Below are 16,870 nucleotides of genomic sequence, written 5' to 3'. Positions count from 1 at the left end.
GGGCAGTGTGGGGGAGACCTGGGACACTGGGCAATGTCGGAGATACCTGGGACACTGGGCAGTGTGGGGGAGACCTGGGACACTGGGCAGTGTGGGAGTAGACCTGGGACACTGGGCAGTGTGGGAGGAGAGCTGGGACACTGGGTAGTGTGGAGTAGACCTGGGACACTGGGCAGTGCGAGAGTAGAGCTGGGACACTGGGCAGAGTGGGAGTAGAGCTGGGACACTGGGCAGTGTGGGAGGAGAGCTGGGACACTGGGCAGTGCGAGAGTAGAGCTGGGACACTGGGCAGTGTGGGAGTAGAGCTGGGACACTGGGCAGTGTGGGAGGAGAGCTGGGACACTGGGCAGTGCGAGAGTAGAGCTGGGACACTGGGCAGTGTGGGAGTAGAGCTGGGACACTGGGCAGTGTGGGAGGAGAGCTGGGACACTGGGCAGTGTGGGAGGAGAGCTGGGACACTGGGCAGTGTGGGAGGAGAGCTGGGACACTGGGCAGTGCAAGAGTAGAGCTGGGACACTGGGCAGTGTGGAAGAGACATGGGACACTGGGCAGTGTGGGTGTAGAGCTGGGACACTGGGCAGTGTGCGAGGAGACTGGGGACACTGGGCAGCGTGGGAGGAGACTGGGGACACTGGGCAGTGTGGGAGGAGACCTGGAACACTGGACAAGCCAGTGTGCTGTCTCAAATTGGAAAGACCATGTGTCCTGGCTGAGCTTCACCAAGGAGGTTCATCACACAAGACTGCGGTACGATTGGGTAGCATGATGGCACAATGATTGGTACTGCTGCCTCACAGCGCCAGGGACCCGAGTTCAGTTCCCAGCCTCGGGTCACTGTCTGTGTGGTGTCTGCACTTTCTCCCCATGTCTGTGTGGGTTTCCTCCAGGTGCTCCGGTTTCCTCCCACAGTCCAAAGATATGCAGATTAGGTTGACTGGCCATGTTAAATTCACTTTAGTGTCGGGGGCATTAGCAGGGTAAATACATGGGATTATGGGAATAGGGCCTGGGTGGGACTGGTGTTGGTGCAGTCTCAATGGGGTGAATGGCCTCCTTCTATACTGTAGGGGTTCTTTGAATTGGGGGGGGGGGAGTGAGGGGACTGGCAATTTGTGCCAAGAACCTTAGATAGGCCACATTGCTGGCACAGTACCTGGATCGCAACCCCCGTGGTGCTGAGATCCCCGATCGTCCCATCACTTCGAACATTGTCAAGGATATGGGTGACTACAATTTGCAACAAGGACTTGATCATGGGCGTTCGGTGGTTACAGTTCCCAAAACTCATACACCTCAAGGCGAGGGCAGCAATGGACAGGGTATCTAGGAGATAATAAAGTATCAGCTGTTAAAAGAAGATGACATTTAGGTACCTCGACATATATCAAATGCACACATGTATCAGACTTGGTCCCAATCACACTTGGAGCACTGTGCACAGTCCTGGTCTCCATATACCTTGGTTAGACTAAACTTAGAGCACTGTGCAAGTTCCAGTCTCCATATATCTTGGTCAGACCAAACTTGGAGCGCTGTACACAGTTCCAGTCTCCATACACCTTGGTTAGATCACACTTGGAGCACTCTGCACAGTTCCAGTCTCCATATACCTTGGTCAGACCACACTTGGAGCACAGTGCCCAGTTCTGGTCTCAATATACCTTGGTTAGACAACACTTGGAGCACTGTGCATAGTTCACGTCTCCATATACGTTGGTTAGACCACATTTAAGAGTACTGTGGTGGTATGGTGGCACAGTGATTAGCACTGCTGCCTCACAACACCAAGGGCCTGGGTTCAATGGATCACTGCCTGTGCGGAGTTCTCTCCGTGTCTGTGTGGGTTTCCTCCAGTTTCCTCCCACAGTCTAAAAATATGTATGTTAAATGGATTGCCCATGCTAAATTGCCCCTTAGTGTCCAAAGATGTGTAGGTTAGGTGGATTGACTGTGCTAAATTGCCCCTTAGTGTCCAAAGATGTGAGGGTTAGTGTCCAAAGGTCTGAGAAGGCCTTGGCGGGTAAGATTAAGCAGAATCCCAAGGCCTTCTATAAATATGTGAAAAGTAAAAGGATGAGAAGAGAAGGGATAGGGCCTATAAAAGGGGAAGGGGGAAAGGCCTGTGTGGAACCAGAAGAAATGGCAGAGGTGCTTAATGAGTACTTTGCCTCAGTATGCACAGTGGAAACTGATCTGGGAGATTTTGCTACGGATTTGCAGCAGATGGAAAAGATTGAATATGTGGATATTAAGGAGGAGGATGTGTTAGAACTTTTGAATTCTATCAAGATAGATAAGTCGCCGGGACCAGATGGGATGTACCCCAGGATACTGTGGGCGGTGAGGGAAGTGATTGCAGAGCCCCTGGCGATGATCTTTGCATCGTTAATGGAGACGGGAGAGGTTCCAGAAGATTGGAGGATTGCGGATGTGGTTCCTATTTTCAAGAAAGGGAACAGAGATAGCCTGGGAAATTACCGACCGGTGAGTCTGACCTCAGTGGTTGGTAAGCTGATGGAGAGGCTTCTGAGGGACAAGATTAACGAGCATTTGGAGAGGTTTGACATGATCAGAAATAGTCAGCATGGTTTTGTCAAGGGCAGGTCATGCCTTACGAGCCTAGTTGAGTTCTTCGAAAATGTGACTGAACACATTGACGAAGGAAGTGCAGTGGACATAGTGTACATGGACTTCAGCAAGGCGTTTGATAAGCTCCCCCGTGCAAGACTTCTTGAGAAGGTGAGAGGGCATGGGATCCAAGGGGCTTTGGCCTTGTGGATCCAGAACTGGCTTGCCTGGAGAAGGCAGAGAGTGGTTGTGGATGGGTCTTTTTCTGCATGGAGGTCAGTCACCAGTGGAGTGCCCCAGGGATCTGTTCTAGGACCCTTGCTGTTTGTCATTTTCATAAATGACCTAGATGAGGAAGTGGAGGGATGGGTTAGTAAGTTCGCCGATGATACGAAGGTCAGTGGTGTTGTGGATGGTCTGGAAGGATGTCAGAAGTTGCAGCAGGACATAGATAGGATGCAGGACTGGGCGGAGAAGTGGCAGATGGACTTCAACGCGGATAAATGTGTAGTCGTCCATTTTGGCAGAACCAATGGGATGAACGAGTACACTATCAAGGGTAGGAGTCTTAGTAGTGTTGAAGGGCAGAAGGATCTTGGGGTCCGGGTCCACAGGACTCTTAAATTGGCCTCGCAGGTGGAGGATGTGGTCAAGAAGGCGTATGGTGTACTGGCCTTCATTAATCGAGGGACTGAGTTTAGGAATCGGGAGGTAATGCTGCAACTTTATAAGACCCTTGTCAGGCCTCACTTGGAGTACTGTGTGCAGTTCTGGTCGCCTCACTATAGGAAGGACGTAGAAGCTATTGAAAGGGTACAGAGGAGATTTACAAGGATGTTGCCTGGACTGGGAGGCATGCCTTATGAAGTTAGGTTGAGGGAGCTGGGGCTCTTTTCCCTGGAGAGACGAAGGTTGAGAGGCGACCTGATAGAGGTTTATAAAATGTTGAGAGGAATAGATAGGGTGGACTCTCAGAGGCTATTTCCCCGGGTTGAAATGGTCGCTACGAGAGGACACAGGTTTGAGGTGCGGGGAGGCAAGTACAGAAGTGATGTTAGGGGTAAGTTTTTCACTCAGAGGGTGGTGAGTGAATGGAATCGGCTGCCGTCAGTGGTGGTGGAGGCGAACTCGCTGGGGTCTTTTAAAAGACTTCTGGATGAGTATATGGGATTTAATGGGATTGGGGGTTATAGATAGGTCTATGGATTGGTAAGTGTTGATGTGATTGGCGCAACTCGTGGGCCGAAGGGCCTGTTTGTGCTGTAGTGTTCTATGTTCTATGTTAGGGGGAATCAGTGGGGTAAACACAACGAGTCAAGAAAAAATGTGTGGGGTTAAGGGAATGGGGAGGGGGATGGCCATAGTTGAGATGCTCTGTCGGTGAGTTGCTGCAGTCTCAATGGGCTGAACGGCCTCCTTCTACATTGTTGGAATTCTATGATTCAACCATTCCCCTGTGGTCGCGGGTTTGACATTCCGAGTGTGAACTGGCCATGCCGTCTCCTGGGATCTTACTGTGTACAAATGGGACGTTGCATTTTCCTCTATAGGAACTATAGCCCAATAGTGCTAGAGGCCATTGGGCCCACCAGTGCTTTCTGCCTCTACCACATTGACATGAAACAGCTCAGCACAGCCCAAGAAGACGGGAAGAGTAGTTTTCTTAATTCATGTGTGGGATGAGGGTGTCCCTGGCTGGGCTCAGTATTTACTGCCCATCCCTAACTGCCCCTTTAGAAGGTGGTGGTAGCTGCCTTCTTGAACCTGCTGCAGTCTCAGAGGCGTAGGGCTGTGCTGTTAGGGAGGGAGTTTCAGGGTTTTGACCCAGGGACAGTGAAGGAACGGCCGATGTATTCCCAAGTCAGGAAGGTGAGTGACTTAAAGGGGAATCTCCAGGTGGTGGTGTTCACCAAGCAACTGGTGAGTTGCTGCAGTGCACCTTGTAGATAGTACACACGGCTACTACTGAGCTTCAGTGGTGGAGGGAGTGAACGTTTGTGGATGGAGTGCCAATCAAGTGGGACTGCTTTCTCCCGGATGGTATCGAGCTTCTCGAGTGTTGTTGGAGCTGCACCCATCCAGGCAAGTATTCCATCACACTCCTGGCTTGTGCCCTGTAGATGGTGGACAGGCTTTGGGGAATCAGGAGGTGAGTTACTCGCTGCAGAATTCCTAGCCTCTGGCCTGCTCTGGTAGCCACAGTATTCATATAGCTAGTCCAGTTCAATTTCTGGTCAATGGTAACCCCATGGATGTTGGGGGATTTAGTGATGGTAAAACACCATTGAATGTCAAGGGGAGATGGTTAGATCCTCTCCTGCTGGAGGTGGTCATTCATAGGAACTCTACAGCGCAGAAGAAAGCCATTCAGCCCATCGAATCTGCACCAACCACAATCCCACCCAGGCCCTAACCCCACATATAACATATTTACCCCACTAATCCCTCTAACCTAGACATCCTGGGTCACTAAGGGGCAATTTAGTGTGGCCAGTGCACCAGCACGTCATTCGGACTGTAGGAGGAAATCGGAGCACCCGGAGGAAACCCATGCAGAGATGTGGAGAATGTGCAAACTCCACACAGATGGTGACCCGAGGCCGGAATTGAACCCGGGTCCCTGGTTCTGTGAGGCAGCAGCACTAACCCACTGTGCCACCGTGCCACTCATTGCCTGGCACTTGTGTGGTGTAAATGTTACTTGCCACTTGCCAGCCCAAACTGGGATATTGTCCAGGTCTCGTTGATTTGTACATGGATTGTTCCAGTGTGTCCAAGGAGTCGCGAATGTACGTTGCGTAATCGCCAGCGAACATCCCCACTGCTGAGCTTGTGAAGGTGGCTGGAATTTCCAGGGACTCACCCACAGGATAAGTGAATTCTTCCCGGATGGAAAATTCAACGGCAGAGCAGGAAATCTTCTCGATCGTCTCAGCGGGTAAGCAGATGGAAGCTTTACACAGAGCGAGGACGGCCAGACTAACCTGATGGTAATCTGTCAGAGGGTGCCCATGGTCTGTGGGACAGAAATGCCAGCTGTTATAACAGAGCACGTGGCAGTGAGGACAGTACCTTCCCTTCGTATCAAACCTGGAACAGGGTAAACCATCCCACAACCCTCAATAGGAGCAAAACGTGAGAGAAGGAGAGAGTGATGGGTGGAGAGGTTTAGGGAGAAGAATTCCACAGTTTAGGGTCCCCCCAGGCAGCTAAAATCACGGAGCGATGGGAATCGGGGATGCTGGAGAGGCCGGAATTCGAGGAACACAGAGATCTCGGAGGGCTATGGGAATGGAGGAGGTTACAGCGATAGGGAGGGGTGTAGGGGCTGGAGGAGCTTACAGAGATAAGGAGGGCTGTAGGGGCTGGAGGAGGTTACAGAGATAGGGAGGGGTGTAGGGGCTGGAGGAGGTTACAGAGATAGGGAGGGTTGTCGGGGCTGGAGGAGGTTACAGAGATGGGGGGGTTGTAGGGGCTGGAGGAGGTTACAGCGATAGGGAGGGGTGTAGGGGCTGGAGGAGGTTACAGAGATAGGGAGGGGTGTAGGGGCTGGAGGAGGTTACAGAGATAAGGAGGGCTGTAGGGGCTGGAGGAGGTTACAGCGATCGGGAGGGTTGTTGGGGATGGAGGAGGTTACAGAGATAGGGAGGGTTGTCAGGGCTGGAGGAGGTTACAGAGATAGGGAGGGTTGTAGGGGCTGGAGGAGGTTACAGAGATGGGGGGGTTGTAGGGGCTGGAGGAGGTTACAGCGATAGGGAGGGTTGTAGGGGCTGGAGGAAGTTACAGAGATAGGGAGGGTTGTCAGGGCTGGAGGAGGTTACAGAGATAGGGAGGGTTGTCGGGGCTGGAGGAGGTTACAGAGATGGGGGGGTTGTCGGGGCTGGAGGAGGTTACAGAGATAGGGAGGGTTGTAGGGGCTGGAGGAGGTTACAGAGATAGGGAGGGTTGTAGGGGCTGGAGGAGGTTACAGAGATAGGGAGGGTTGTCGGGGCTGGAGGAGGTTACAGAGATGGGGGGGTTGTCGGGGCTGGAGGAGGTTACAGAGATAGGGAGGGTTGTAGGGGCTGGAGGAGGTTACAGAGATAGGGAGGGTTGTAGGGGCTGGAGGAGGTTACAGAGATAGGGAGGGCTGTAGGGGCTGGAGGAGGTTACAGAGATAGGGAGGGAATGGGGCTGGAGGAGGTTACAGATATAGGGAGGGAATGGGGCTGGAGGAGGTTACAGATATAGGGAGGGGTGTAAGGACTGGAGAAGGTTGGATAGAAAGGGAGGAGTGTAGGGGATGGAGGAAGTTACAGAGATACAGTGTTGTAGGAAATGGAGGAGGCTATAGAACTGGGAGGGTTGCAGAGGCTGGAGGAAGTTACAGAGATAAGGGAGGGTTGCAGGAGACGGAGGAGGTTTAAGAGAAAGGAGAGCTATAGGGGCTTGAGGAGGTTACAGAGATGGGAATGCTGTAGGGGCTGGAGGAGGTTACAGGGATAGGGAGGGGTGTAGGGGCTGGAAGAGGTTACAGAGATAGGGAGGGTTGTAGGAACTGGAGGAGGTTACAGAGATCGGAGGCGTGTAGGGGCTGGAGGAGGTTACAGAGATAGGGAGGGGTGTAGGGGCTGGAGGAGGTTACAGAGATAGGGAGGGTTGTAGGGGCTGGAGGAGGTTACAGAGATAGGGAGGGTTGTCGGGGCTGGAGGAGATTACAGAGATAGGGAGGGTTGTAGAGGCTGGAGGAGGTTACAGCGATAGGGAGGGTTGTAGGGGCTGGAGGAGGTTACAGAGATAGGGAGGGTTGTTGGGGCTGGAGGAGGTTACAGAGATAGAGAGGGTTGTTGGGGCTGGAGGAGGTTACAGAGATAGGGAGGGGTGTAGGGGCTGGAGGAGGTTACAGAGATAGGGAGGGTTGTCGGGGCTGGAGGAGGTTACAGAGATAGGGAGGGTTGTAGGGGCTGGAGGAGGTTACAGAGATAGGGAGGGGTGTAGGGGCTGGAGGAATATGAAAACTAGGATGAGATTTTTTAAGTCGAGACATTGCTTGTCTGCTAGTTAGTGTCAGGCAGTGAGTGCCGAGGCTGATGTGTGAACGGGACACAGTGTGAGTGAAAGCCACAGGTTCTGGATGAGCTGACGGTAACAGAGGGGAGAGTGAGAGAGTAACCAGGGGAGGGTCACAACAGCCGAGGGTCAGGGTAACCAGGTCATGGGGTGAGGGTTCCCACAACGGATGAGCTGAGACAGAGGTGGATATATGAGTAGGAAAATGTGTTTGATATTCTGGCATTATTGAATCGAGGAAATTTGACTCATATAAGGTAAAACTGAAATATCCCTTTAACAAATGTCAGTATTAGAACATAGAAGCATAGAACATGACAGCACAGTACAGGCCCTTCGGCCCTCAATGTTGTGCCGAGCTATGTCCAATCCCAAGATCAAGCTATCCCACTCCCTATCATTCTGGATTGCTCCATGGGCCTATCCAATAACTGCTTGAAAACGCCTAAACTCCACTATCACAGCAGGCAGTGCATTCCACACCCCAACCACTCTCTGAGGAAAGAATCTACCTTGGACATCCCTCCTATATCTCCCACTATAAACCTTAGAGTTCTGCCCCCTAGTAACAGTTACATCCACCCGAGGAAATAGTCTCTGCACGTCCACTCTATCAATCCCTCTCATCATCTTATAAGCCTCTATTAAGTCCCCTTTCATCCTCCTCCGCTCCAAAGAGAAAAGCCCCAGCTCCCTCGACCTTTCCTCATTAGACCTACCCTCCAAACCAGGCAGCATCTTGGTAAATCTCCTCTGCACTCTCTCCACATCCTACTTATAGTGAGGTGACCAGAACTGAACACAATATTCCAAATGTGGTCTCACCAACATCCGATATAGTTGCAGCGTAACCCCACGGCTCTTAAACTCAAACCCCCTGTTAATAAACGCTAACACACTATAAGCCTTCTTCACAGTTCTATTCACTTGAGTAGCAACCTTCAGAGATCTGTGATAGAACAGTGCAGCACAGTACAGGCCCTTCGGCCCTCAATGTTGTGCCGAGTTATGTCCAAACCCAAGATCAAGCTATCCCACTCCCTGTTAACACACACCCTATTAATAACTCCACCAATACCATTCTCTGGAGTGAGGTCAAGAGGATTTGACCCAATGGATTCTCGAATAGCACATTAAAAAGCAGAAATAAGAACAGGAGGAGGCCCTTCAGCCCCTTGAATCTGCTACCCCATTCGATAAGATAACAGTTCACCTTCTCCCTCAACACCCTACTGTCCTATCCCTCGATTCCCTCAATACTGGCAATATGGTTGACTCTCAACTGCCCTTAGGTAACTGGGGATGGGCAATAAATGCTGGCCAGCCAGCGATACCCCTGTCCCACGAATGAATAAAAGAAATCCCAACAGTCCCTCCATCTCATTTTGGAATATACTCTTGACAGAGCTCATCCGGGGTCAAAAATTCCAAAGATCCTGCTAACAAATTCCTCCACATCTCAGCTTAAAATGGCCACCCCTTCTCCTGAGAGGGGGACCCTCTGTGTTCGAGAAGTTTCAGACAGGAGTGGGTTATTTTATAAATTCATGGGATATCAACATTGCTGGCCAGCCAGTATTTATCGATGTAGAGGTACTGGCGTTGGACTGGGGTCGGCACAGTAAGAAGTCTCACAACACCAGGGTAAAGTCCAACAGGTGGTCGATGTTTCAGTAGGGGAGCACTTTGGGAGTAGTGATCACAGCTCAGTAAGCTTTAAAGTACTGATGGATAAAGATAAGTGTAGTCCTCAAATTAAGGTGCTAAAGTGGGGGGAGGCTAATTACAATAATATTAGGCAGGAAGAATGTAAATTGGGGGCAGATGTTTGAAGGTAAATCAACATCTGGCATGTGGGAGGCTTTCAAGTTGATAGGGATTCAGGATCAGCACATTCCTGTAAGGATGAAGGCTAAGTATGGCAAGTTTTGGGAATCTTGGATATTGTGAGCCTGGTCAAAGAGAAAAAGGAAGCATTTGTTAAAGCTAGGAGGCTGGGAACACACAAAGCAAGTGTGGAACACAAGGAAAATAGAAAGAAACTTAAGCAAGGAGTAACGAGGGCTAAAAAGGGTCATGAAAAAGCATTGGTCAGTAGGATTAAGGAAACTCCCAAGGCTTTTTATACACATATAAAGAGCAAGAGGGTAGCCAGGGAGAGGGTTGGCCCACTCAAGGATAGGGGAGGGAATCTATGTGTGGAACAGAGAAAATGGGCAAGGTATTAAATGAGTACTTTGAGTCCATATTCACCAGAGAAAAGGATTTGGTTGATGATGCGTCTGGGAAAGGGTGTGTAGATAATTTGATTCATGTTGAGATCAAAAGGGAGGAGATACTGGGATTTTTGAGAAACATTAAGGTAGACAAATCCCCAGGGCCCGATGGGATGTACCCCAAAATACTGAGAGAGGCAAGGGTGGAAATTGATGGGGCCCCAAGAGAAATCTTTGTATCCTCTTCACAGACTACAAGGGACTTCCCAGGGTATTGGAGAACAGTCAATGTTGTTCCTTTGTTTAAGAAGGGTAGCAAAAATAATCCAGGTAATTACAGGCCGGTGAGCCTTACATCAGTGGTAGGGTAATTATTGGAGGGGATTCTTCAAGACAGAATTTATTCCGGATGTATTAGTGAGAGGCAACATGGTTTTGTGAAGGGGAGGTCATGTCTCACTAACTTGATCGAGTTTTATGAGGAAGTGACGAAGATGATTGATGAGGGTAGGGCAGTGGATGTTGTCTACATGGACTTCAGTAAGGCCTTTGACAAGGTCCCTCATTGCAGACTGGTGCAGAAGGTGAAGTCGCAGGGGATCAGAGGTGAACTGGCGTCTTTCGGACTGTGGAAAGAAAACGGAGCACCTGGAGGAAACCCACGCAGACACGGGGAGAATGTGCAGACTCCGCACAGACAGTTACCTAAGCTGGGAATTGAACCCAGGTCTCTGGCGCTGTGAGGCAGCAGCGCTAACCACTGTGCCGTATTGTCTCTAATCATCCCTCCTGTCAAGATCTGTCCCTTCACATTTTGCCAACTTGAACTTCGCCTCCTGACTCCTCAAGGCCCGTCCACCATCTACAGTACACAAGTCAGGAGTGTGATGGAATACTCTCCACTTGCCTGGATGGGTGCAGCTCCATCAACACTCAACAAACTCAATACCATCCAGGACAAAGCAGCCCCGCTTGATTGGCATCACATCCAAAAACACCCACTCCCTCCACCACCAACGCCCAGTGGCAGCCGTGTGTACCATCTACTGAAGGCACCGCAGCAACTCACCAAGGCTCCTTAGGCAGCATCTTCCAAACTCACGGCCTCTTCCGTCTGGAAGGACAAGGGTAGCAGGTACCTGGGAACACTAACCCCTGGAGGTTCCCCTCTGAGTCACTCACCATCCTGACTTGGAAATATCTCAGCCGTTCCTTCAGTGTCCCTGGGTCAAAATCCTGGAACTCCCTCCCTAACAGCACAGTGGGAGTACCTACACCTCAGGGGCTGCAGCAGGTTCAAGAAAGTGGCCCATCGAGTGTGCACTGACCAGGATCCCAACCAGAGCCTACTCCATAACCCCATGCATTTATAGAACATAGAACATTACAATGCAGTACAGGCCCTTCGACCCTCGATGTTGCGCCGACCCGTGAAACCAATCTAAAGCCCATCTAACCTACACTATTCCAACATCATCCATATGTTTATCCAAGGACCATTTAAATGCCCTTAATGTTGGCGAGTCCACTCCTGTTGCAGGGAGGGCATTCCATGTACTTGTTACTATCCCAGCTAGTTCTCCTGATACTAAGGGGCAATTTAGCACGGCCAATCCACCTAACCCACACACCTTTTGGACTGTGGGAGGAAACTGGAGCACCCGGAGGAAGCCCACGCAGACATGGGGAGAATGTGCAAACTCCACAGACAGTGACCCAAGCTGGAAATCAAACCCAGGTCCCTGGCACTGTGCGGCAGCAGTGCTAACCACTGTGGCACTGTGCCACCCCCCCCCTTGTTGCCCTCTTCATGGTCCATGTCCCAGAGGGTGAAAGGTCACGCTCTGACCTTCCAGAGCCTCTATCCATCCCTCACAGCCCCCTTCCCCTTGGTCACTCTAAACTACCTCCCCAGGACGGGGGTAAAGATCGAAAGTTCCCTCACCCAAGTGGGCGATGTCCGTCTGAAGCTTTTCCATCAGTAACGCTGCCAGGTTAACCTGCTGATTCTTGACCACCACGTGGTGTGGATCCTCGCAGGAGGCCAGGAGTGCTATGGTGTGCCAGGCTGTAGCCCCAGGAGAAAATTCAGTACCTGTCTCCAAAAGGGAGAGACACATTAACAATCCTGTCTGGAGCAGAGTGCAACCCAGCGTAGGGAAGTGGGAGACACACCCCCAACTGGTAATGTACCTGAGGAGACAAGGAAGAGAAGGGTTTTCACAAAGAGAGTGGCTCTGACGCATGCCCTCAGACTGAGGTGGGGACCGCCCACAAAGGAGAATTGCATCAATATTTGAAACTTCAGGGATAAAGGTGACGGAGCCGTGTAAATGGGACTAACCGGACTGTCCCTCGGTGGGGCTCGTATACAATGAATGGGCCAAGTGGCTTCCTCTGTGTGATGTTATTGCTGATTGATGAATACAGCAAAGGGAGGGAGAATTAAAGATGCCAAATACTCACAGGAATATCAGAGGGACTGGGGGTTCGGGGATCCAGATACTGATTTCATTAATGTGACAGGGAATAACCATTAAAAAAAACTCACTGAGATTCCAGCAGAGGATATGGAAGGAGAGGAAACACTCACTCACACACACTCACAATCACACTCACACTAACACACTCACACACACACACTCACAATCACACTCACACACACACACTCACAATCACACACACACACACACTCACAATCACACTCACAATCACACTCACACACACACACACTCACAATCACACTCACACTAACACACTCACACACACACACTCACAATCACACTCACACACACACACTCACAATCACACACACACACACACTCACAATCACACTCACAATCACACTCACACACACACACTCACAATCACACTCACACACACACACTCACAATCACACTCACAATCACACTCACACACACACACACTCACAATCACACTCACACTAACACACTCACACACACACACTCACAATCACACTCACACACACACTCACAATCACACTCACAATCACACTCACACACACACTCACAATCACACTAACACACACACACTCACAATCACACTCACACACACACACTCACAATCACACTCACACTAACACACTCACACACACACACTCACAATCACACTCACACACACACACTCACAATCACACACACACACACACTCACAATCACACTCACAATCACACTAACACACACACACTCACAATCACACTCACACACACACACTCACAACCACACACACACACACTCACAATCACACTCACACACTCACAATCACACTCACACACACACTCACAATCACACTCACACACACACACTCACAATCACACTCACGCGAACACACTCATACACACACACACTCACTTACATGCACACACACTCACAATCACACACACACTTACACACACACACTCACAATCACACTTGCACACACACCCACAATCACACTCACACACACACACACTCATGCACACACACTCACAATCACACTCACACACACACTCACACGAACACACTCATACACACACACACTCACTTACATGCACACACACACAATCACACACTCACAATCACACTTGCACACACACTCACAATCACACTCACACACACACACTCACAATCACACTCGCACACACACTCACAATCACACTCGCACACACACAATCACACTCACACTCACACACTCATGCACACACACTCACAATCACACTCACAATCACACACACACTCACAATCACACTCACACGAACACACTCACATACTAACTTATACACACACACACATTCACAACACTCACACACACTTAGACTCCCTCACACACTCACTCACACACTGACATACAGTCTCACACACTCACACACACTCAGACTCACAAACAAGCACACACACATGGGAGGTGGCAGTGGTATTGTCATTGGGCTAGCAGTCCAGAGTGTCAGGCTGATGCCCTGGGGTTACGAGAATTTGAATCCCACCACGGGAGATGGTGAAATTCGAATTGAATATGAAACAAATCTGGAATTAAATGTCTACTGATGAAACATGGAACCATTGTTAGCTGTTTACAACAGCCAGAACCCAGTACCGACATACAGCTAAATCAGTTCAATGATATCAATATTGGGCTTATAGTGGCACCTACATACCAGGAGAGATCAGGAAAGAGAAAGTCCTGACATACGTCCATACCATTCTCGATCACATCCTGTTTCAGCTGTGTCAGTATCTGTCCCTCTGTGCTCAGGTCGTGCTGTCTGGCCAGACGGAGAGCGATGAGAGTCCTGGGATCTGGGTGGGTCCCCACCAGGGACCGCAGCAATGCTCGGAGGAAGAAGATGACTGAGCCACGTGTCGGGACTGGAGTTCCTGTAAGAAGGGGAAGTCTGCTATTTAAACCACACCTTTTACAACCTCATCATAGAATACCTACAGTGCAGGAGACCATTCTGCCCATCAAGTCTGCACTGACTCTCTGAACGAGCATCTCACTTAGACCCTGTCCTTGTAATATTGCATATTTACCCCGTAACCTATACATCCCAGGACAGTAAGGAGCAAGATCACCCTCTGACAGTGTAGCACTCCCTCAGTACTGACCCTCTGACAGTGCAGCACTCTCTCAGTACTGACCCTCTGACAGTGCGGCACTCCCTCAGTACTGACCCTCTGACAGTGCGGCACTCCCTCAGTACTGACCCTCTGACAGTGCGGCACTCCCTCAGTACTGACCCTCTGACAGTGCGGCACTCCCTCAGCACTGACCCTCTGACAGTGCGGCACTCCCTCAGTACTGACCCTCTGACAGTGCGGCACTCCCTCAGTACTGACCCTCTGACAGTGCGGCACTCCCTCAGTACTGACCCTCTGACAGTGCGGCACTCCCTCAGTACTGACCCTCTGACATTGCGGCACTCCCTCAGTACTGACCCTCTGACAGTGCGGCACTCCCTCAGTACTGACCCTCTGACAGTGCGGCACTCCCTCAGTACTGACCCTCTGACAGTGCGGCACTCCCTCAGTACTGACCCTCTGACAGTGCGGCACTCCCTCAGTACTGACCCTCTGACAGTGCGGCACTCCCTCAGTACTGACCCTCTGACAGTGCGGCACTCCCTCAGTACTGACCCTCTGACAGTGCGGCACTCCCTCAGTACTGACCCTCTGACAGTGCGGCACTCCCTCAGTACTGACCCTCTGACAGTGCGGCACTCCCTCAGTACTGACCCTCTGACAGTGCAGCACTCCCTCAGTACTGACCCTCTGACAGGGCAGCACTCCCTCAGTACTGACCCTCTGACAATGCAGCACTCCCTCAGTACTGACCCTCTGACAGTGCGGCACTCCCTCAGTACTGACCCTCTGACAGTGCGGCACTCCCTCAGTACTGACCCTCTGACAGTGCGGCACTCCCTCAGTACTGACCCTCTGATAGTGCAGCACTCCCTCAGTACTAACCCTCTGACAGTGCAGCACTCCCTCAGTACTAACCCTCTGACAGTGCAGCACTCCCTCAATTCAAATTTGTTGGGAAAGAGTTACTGAACGATGAGATCTAGGAGTACAGGTTCATAGCTCCTTGAAAGTGGAGTCACAGGTGGACGGAGTGGTGAAGAAGGCATTCGGCATGCTTGGTTTCATCGGTCAGAACATTGAATACAGGAGTTGGAATGTCTTATTGAAGTTGTACAAAACATTGGTAAGGCCACACTTGGAATACTGTGTGCAATTCTGGTCACCCTATTATACAAAGGATATTATTTAACTAGAAAGAGTGCAGAAAAGATTTACTATGATGCTACCGAGACTTGATGGTTTGAGTTATAAGGAGACGGTGGATAGTCTGGGACTTTTTTCTCTGGAGTATAGGAGGCTGAGAGGTGATCTGATAGAGGTCTATAAAGTAATGAGGGGCACAGATCAGCTAGACAGTCAATATCTTTTCCCAAAGATAGGAGAGTCTAAAACTAGACGGCCTAGGTTTAAGGTGAGAGAGGAGAGATACAGAAGTGCCCAGAGGGGCAAATTTTTCACACAGAGAGAGGTAGGTGTCTGGAACAAGCTGCCAGAGGTTGTATAGAGGCAGGTACAATTTTAAAAACATTTTGACAGTTCCATGGATAAGATGGGTGTAGAGGGATACGAGCCAAAGTGGGCAAATGGGATTGGCTTAAGGGTTTAAAAAAAAGGGCAGCATGGACAAGTTGGGCCGAACGACCTGTTTCCATGATGTGAACCTCTATGACTCTATGACTAAAAGGAGTTCATCATGGGGCTCACCCCCAGGACATTCTCCCTCGGAGTTAGAACACAGAACATAGAACATTACAGCGCAGTACAGGCCATTCGGCCCTCGATATTGTGCCGACCTGTGAAACCAGTCTAAAACCCATCGAACATACACTATTTTATATGATGGTTCACCTCTTTGAACCTTGGTTATGAGTTATTCTTGAATTTCCTGACAGTGTGTGTGGCTCACACACAGACTGGAATAATGTCTCACTTACCACTCAGTTGACAGAGGCTTGCACTGTGAATGGACAGTAGGAGGATGAGGAGGGTTAGTGTTGACATTGCGATGGCTCTCTCTGTCTCAGCTCCTCATTCTGCAGCAGCCGGTTATATATCCAGCTCCCAACCACCTGATCGGGTGCCTGGAGACTCCCAACCTGTGGGAGGAGGAAGCTGCGATTCTTCCACACTGGAATGTGCACATCGAGAACTCTCTACACTCCAGCTCTCCACTCCTCTCCCCCCCTCTCTCTCTCACCAACTTTTACTCCTTCCCTCTCTCCACCTCCTTCTCCCTCATTAATTTATCTCCCTCATTATTTTCCCTCTCAATGTCCATGACTCTCGTCATTCCTCCCTCTCACACTCTCTCTATCCTCCTTTCCCTCGCGCTCACTCCCTTTATCCCCAACCCCCTCTCTCCCGCTCCCATCCCCTCTCTAACTCCCGTTCCCTCTCTCTATCTCCCGTAGAATCTACAGAAGCCTACACTACAGAGGGAGTCCACTCGGCCCATCA

The 16,870-nt window shown here is 50.5% G+C and overlaps 1 protein-coding gene across 1 annotated transcript in view; it reads right to left on the bottom strand.

The window, feature by feature from the left end:
* LOC145353755 (cobalamin binding intrinsic factor-like) overlaps window positions 1-16,414 on the bottom strand; it is a 28,107-nt gene extending 11,693 nt beyond the window's left edge. The window contains exons 1-5 of the mRNA XM_080204528.1: window positions 16,348-16,414; window positions 14,030-14,206; window positions 11,779-11,928; window positions 5,432-5,584; window positions 1,154-1,323 (exon numbers count right to left, since the gene is read on the bottom strand). Of these exons, the coding sequence (XP_080060654.1) occupies window positions 1,154-1,323; window positions 5,432-5,584; window positions 11,779-11,928; window positions 14,030-14,206; window positions 16,348-16,414 (717 nt within the window). The remainder of the gene's footprint in view (window positions 1-1,153; window positions 1,324-5,431; window positions 5,585-11,778; window positions 11,929-14,029; window positions 14,207-16,347) is intronic.
* Window positions 16,415-16,870: the final 456 nt, after the last annotated feature.

This window comes from Carcharhinus amblyrhynchos, chromosome 16 (assembly GCF_965287045.1).
Source record: "Carcharhinus amblyrhynchos chromosome 16, sCarAmb.v2.hapA, whole genome shotgun sequence".
In the NCBI taxonomy this organism is placed as follows: domain Eukaryota; kingdom Metazoa; phylum Chordata; class Chondrichthyes; order Carcharhiniformes; family Carcharhinidae; genus Carcharhinus; species Carcharhinus amblyrhynchos.
The sequence above is the reverse complement of the archived record's forward strand: the minus strand, read 5'-3'. Positions and strand labels throughout refer to the sequence as shown.